We start from the raw sequence: 4890 nt of genomic DNA on the forward strand, positions 1-4890 counted from the left end.
ACAAAGAGAACTGACAGCCCTGGTTAGTGGCCCTGAGTGCTCACTGTTCAGCTGGGCCTTGAGCACATATAGGGTGTCTTTCTTCCTTTGCTTTGTTAATGAGAAGAGCTGACATTTACTGGGCATTCACGCTGGGTCAGATTCATGGTAAAGTCTCTAAATACTTTTGTTAAGCTTCACAACAGCTCTGCAAGGTAAATGTTACAATACCTTTGTCACAGCAGAGGACAGAAAGGTCCAGAGAAATCAGGTCAGGAGCCTACTGCCATGCAGACATACGTGATGCAATCAGCACTGAGAGCAGATCTGTGTGACATAAAAGGCAAAACTCAACTTTTATATGTGCTCTTATGCCACTTCCTAAACCAGAGCTCAAATCCAGCTGAGTTCTTTCCTGGCTCCTGCTTAGAAAATGGTGATAATAATTAAGCATTGCTACTAGTTCCCCTCCAGAACCAGTGAGTGCCTAGCCCCTGCCAGGCACTGTTCTGAGGGTTTGTGGAAGTTCTTAGTTACTAGGTGATTGTCTCATTTTATAGTGGAGGAATAAGGTGCAGGAGAGTTAAGGAACTTGTTCTGGGCTCTAGAGCAACAACCTGGCCAAGCCAAAGTCCAAATCTTGAACTATCCATCCGACACCAGTGTCCAGGCTCTTGCTTGCCCTTCTCTGCTGCCTGCCACAGGGGCTATAATTGTAACAGCCATTGCAGCTGACACTTGAAATAGTCAACATGCAGCCATCGAACAGCCCCTGTGCAACCCTTCGTGTGTGAACCCACAGGATAATTAACTAGGGGTGTCCCCTGCCTGTGGGTGAACATCCAGCCTTCCTTTACAGCCTGCCTTCCTTTGCAGGCTGATTTCATGGCAGCTCTCCTCACTCATCCCTCTTCCTGACCAAACTCAAAGCCTTCTGTGCCCTCTGGCCCCCTTCTCTCCTTCACATTTGGGGTTGCCAGTTGTATCATGAGAGCTGGGAAAATGCTTGCTGAGGATCCCTGTGGAGAGGAATGGGAAATTGATCAAACCAAGATATCACTTAGGAGTGCTCCCTCTGGCCTGAGCAGGGTGCTGACCCCTGACCTTCGTCATTATATTTAATCCTTAGAACTACCATATGAGATGAAGGGTTATTGCTTCCTCTGTTTCACAGATGAGGAAAATGAGCTTATTGGGAATGAAGGAGCTTGCCAGGGTCAAACACAGGACATTCTCTGGTCCCATGTCTGGGATTTTGCACAATCGTGGTGTGCAAGACAGTCCCCCTGACTCCCAAGTGAAAAAAGCTGGATATCAGTTGTAAATCTGTGTAGATTCCAGTTCATTTTTAATCTTATTTTTTTTTATTTTAAGATGTTTTTCAAATTTTAATTTTTCTTAAATGTAGAAATGTAATATGGTTCCCCCACCCCATCCCTTTCTTAGAAAAGCTGTAAATAATTTGATGGTATCTTGGAATGAAAGAGATGTATATATATATCTACATCTATATATCTAGCCTTCTACCATGTATGGTTCTATGTAATACGGAAGAAAGATGGAAATCGATAATGAGAAGGATACGAGGGCTTATATTTTTTTCTTAGTATTTCTACAAAGTTTCAAAAATATCTGTAATTTTTCTCTACTTGTGAGGAAAAACTTAAGTCACCAGAAAAAAAATGTATCTGCCATGTATTGAGTTCTTACTCAATCAGGGTGTCCCAGCAGAGCATGGACTGTCCTGTTGCATTCCTTCAGCTCTATGTGTGCTGCTGCTCCTTCTATTTTAGAAATAAAAGGGTGATTAAGGAAACAAAGGAACTTGCTCCAGCTTGAATTGCTAAGAAATTGGAGGGCTAGGATCAGCCAAAGCAGTCTCCCTTTAACTATTTTGAATAACAGAGGAAAACTCATGGACAGAAGTCCTAGTTCCAGGGACAACAGATCTGCCCTCCATGCTGCTGCCGGAGAGATCAGTCTATACACAGGCCTGACCACATGACCACAGACTAGCATATCGGGCATGGTCTTTGGAGATATACAGAAGTGGATCCCTGCCTGCTCCATGAGGCTGTCAGTTTCTTCAGACTACAAACTCTATCTACCCTGTTTATCTTGTACCTTATGCTTTTAATTCAGGGCTGGCACACTGTCAGTACTCAATGAATACGTACTGGGTGAGTGGGTGAGTGAGTTGAGTGAGTGAGTGAGTGAGTGAGTTGAGTGAGTGTTTTATTTCATCCCCACCATTCTCCACAGCACTCTGTGTGTCAGTAATACTACTGCACTTGCAGCCCTCAGTGCCTGTGCCCTGCTGTCCACTGCCTCAAAGGAAACACGCTCCCTCTGCATTTTTCCAGGCTCAGCTCACCTTTCCCCTCCCTCCACAATGCCTTCTCTGTCCCCCTCTACCTCAGGCCTCATCCCTCTCTACCCCTAGCGCTTTTTTCTTGTCTGCCATAGCTCTCATTTTTTCATTGCCCTCTTGTCTGTTTTCAGTTTCTAGATGTAAGAGCCATGCCATCTTTGTTTCTACCCTGTGACTTGACCACCATGATGCAGCAAAAACACACCCAGTGCCCACTCATCTTTTTCCACTCCCTCCATGTTCCATCGTTACCTCAAACACACCATGCATTTCTCCTCAGGGAGCTGTGCTAGGCATTAGGAATATAATGATGAACAAAATGCAAGAAAATAAACACAAAATAGCAAGCAGACAAACACAAAAGATCATCTCTAACAGCCCTTAACACCACAAAGGAACTGTAACAGGAACAGGATGAAACTGAAGAGCTGGAGGGGGCGAGTCGACCCTTCTTTGGGTGGATATGGAGGCATTGAGGAGGCAATGACATTTAGTGCCATGATCTAAAAGATGTGGCTGCATCAGCCACATAGAAATCTGGAGAATGAGTGCCCCAGGCAAACAAGGAGCAGATATAAATTCCCTAAGGCAGAAACAAGCCAGAGTGTTAGACGGATGAAGGTCATCTGAGGCCTGGATGGCCGGAGGAGGCTGTGAAGAGCCCTCTGGGTGCAGATGCTATATCTCTGGGTTTGCATCTGTCAGGAAGGGGTAGTCAGTAACTATTCTGTAGAATTAAATTTAGTCACTTTTCCCTTACCTTCTTCCTTACCTTCTGCATTAGTCACTGAGATGCTAAATGTTAGCTTTTCTGTGTTGTGTGGTACCCAAGTCAACTGGTGTCTGCTTCATGTGACTTGGAGCTCCTGGTGTGGAAATAACTAAGATACATAACTAGAAGTTTCCCTAGACAGGGACACAGAATCAGTTACAAACTTTTCTGCCCCAAATAATAAGATATGGATAGCAGTGTAGCCCCAGGTTCTGGCCAGGGAGAGAAGCACAAGATACCCTCCCTCCTCTTTTTCATACATGCTCAACAGTCAGTCCTTGCAGGTGCTGCCCCTTTGACATGCCATCTCACAAGAAATGAAAGCAACCAGAGGACCTCGGACACACACAGGCTCAGAAAACATACGCAAAGTAATTGAACATACCATAATTTGTGAATCATGGTCTCATAGTCCCAAGTTTTTCACACACTTATGTTACACATGTTGCTTAAGTTTAATTTCCTAGGATAAAAAGTCATTTGATCAATCCCGGTGTCTCTATGTGTGAAATGAAGATAGCATCTGACTTACAGAGCTGTTAATGAGGATTTTTCAGTACTAAAATGAGTAAAAGTCTTGTAAAAGGTTCAGCACACAGGGGACAGTCAATAATGCACTGCATTTTAATTTTCTCTAATAGTCAAAACATGATTTATGTTATCTTAATAAGACATTTGAAATTATGGTTTTAATTTCCAAATGATTAAATGATAGCTGCTTGTCTCTATAGAATGTTATATAAATTAATACAGCTGGTCTAGACAAGAGGCATTTATAGAATGATGATCTGATAATAGGACACATTTTTCACAAATTTAATGCGAAACAAGGAATGGTATCTCTAAATGGAGCTGGAAAGAAATAATTGTTTTGTTCTTCTTTAGGAATAATGTACATGTTAAGTTAGGTTATTTAGTTTGGGGTTTTGTTTCTTTTCATAGTTTCCTAACAAAATCGTGGCTCAGGCAGCTTGTGATGTTCTTCAGTTGCTGGTTTCCTACTGGGAAAAGCTTCAGATGTTTGAAACCTCTCTGCCTCTGAAAATTGCAGAAGTAAGTCTCTTTCCTGTTATGCTAAACTATTAGCATTTCCTTTTTATTATATTTGATATTTAATTAATTATAGATACTCAAATAATTATTGGAGAACCAACTATTAAATTGCCATATGAGTCATTCATTTTAAGATTGAATTGCACTGATTCTTCTTAGCTGTTATTTCAGGCACTGTGTAAAGAAACCACCAGTGTTCTAGGGCAGAGTCTTACACTTGGGGAGTTTGAAAGGCACGACCGCAACAAAGAGACCTTTTGTAGATTGGGCTTCATTCATCCAGAGTAATTTGGATGGTGCCAACAAGGAGTAGGCAGCTGGTTATGATGCCCTCTGTGTGTGTGTGGGGAGGGGTCTGTTGTGTAAAACAGGAGTCTCTCCCAGGCTGAAGCCCACGCTTTCTGCCATAGCATGATTACCCAGCTGTAATGAGATTACTGCTATAATACCCTCTGTGAAGGTAATTGGTAGAGGAGAGGGACAGAAGGAACAGGAAGAATCATCTCAGTGATAATATCCTGGAGGTTGGTTACATTTGGGGATGTTTGCTTGTACAGGAGCAGGTATCCTCACCCCTCTAGGTGCCTCGTGGTAAAGCACATCTATTCCTGCCAGTTTTTATAGCTGTACTTTTTAAAATGTACCCTGCTTTTTACATAGCCAGTGCTAACTCTTCAAGGAAATTTGGTTTGTCTCCATGTGCTATTACAGGGAA

General features: G+C 42.6%; 1 protein-coding gene across 1 annotated transcript in view; it reads left to right on the plus strand.

Moving 5' to 3' along the window:
• RALGAPA2 (Ral GTPase activating protein catalytic alpha subunit 2) overlaps positions 1-4890 on the plus strand; it is a 292479-nt gene that overhangs the window by 171068 nt on the left and 116521 nt on the right. The window contains exon 28 of the mRNA XM_015596875.2: positions 4065-4175. Coding sequence (XP_015452361.1) covers positions 4065-4175 — 111 coding nt within the window. The remainder of the gene's footprint in view (positions 1-4064; positions 4176-4890) is intronic.

Source organism: Pteropus alecto, unplaced genomic scaffold (genome assembly GCF_000325575.1).
Source record: "Pteropus alecto unplaced genomic scaffold, ASM32557v1 scaffold45, whole genome shotgun sequence".
Lineage (NCBI taxonomy): Eukaryota > Metazoa > Chordata > Mammalia > Chiroptera > Pteropodidae > Pteropus > Pteropus alecto.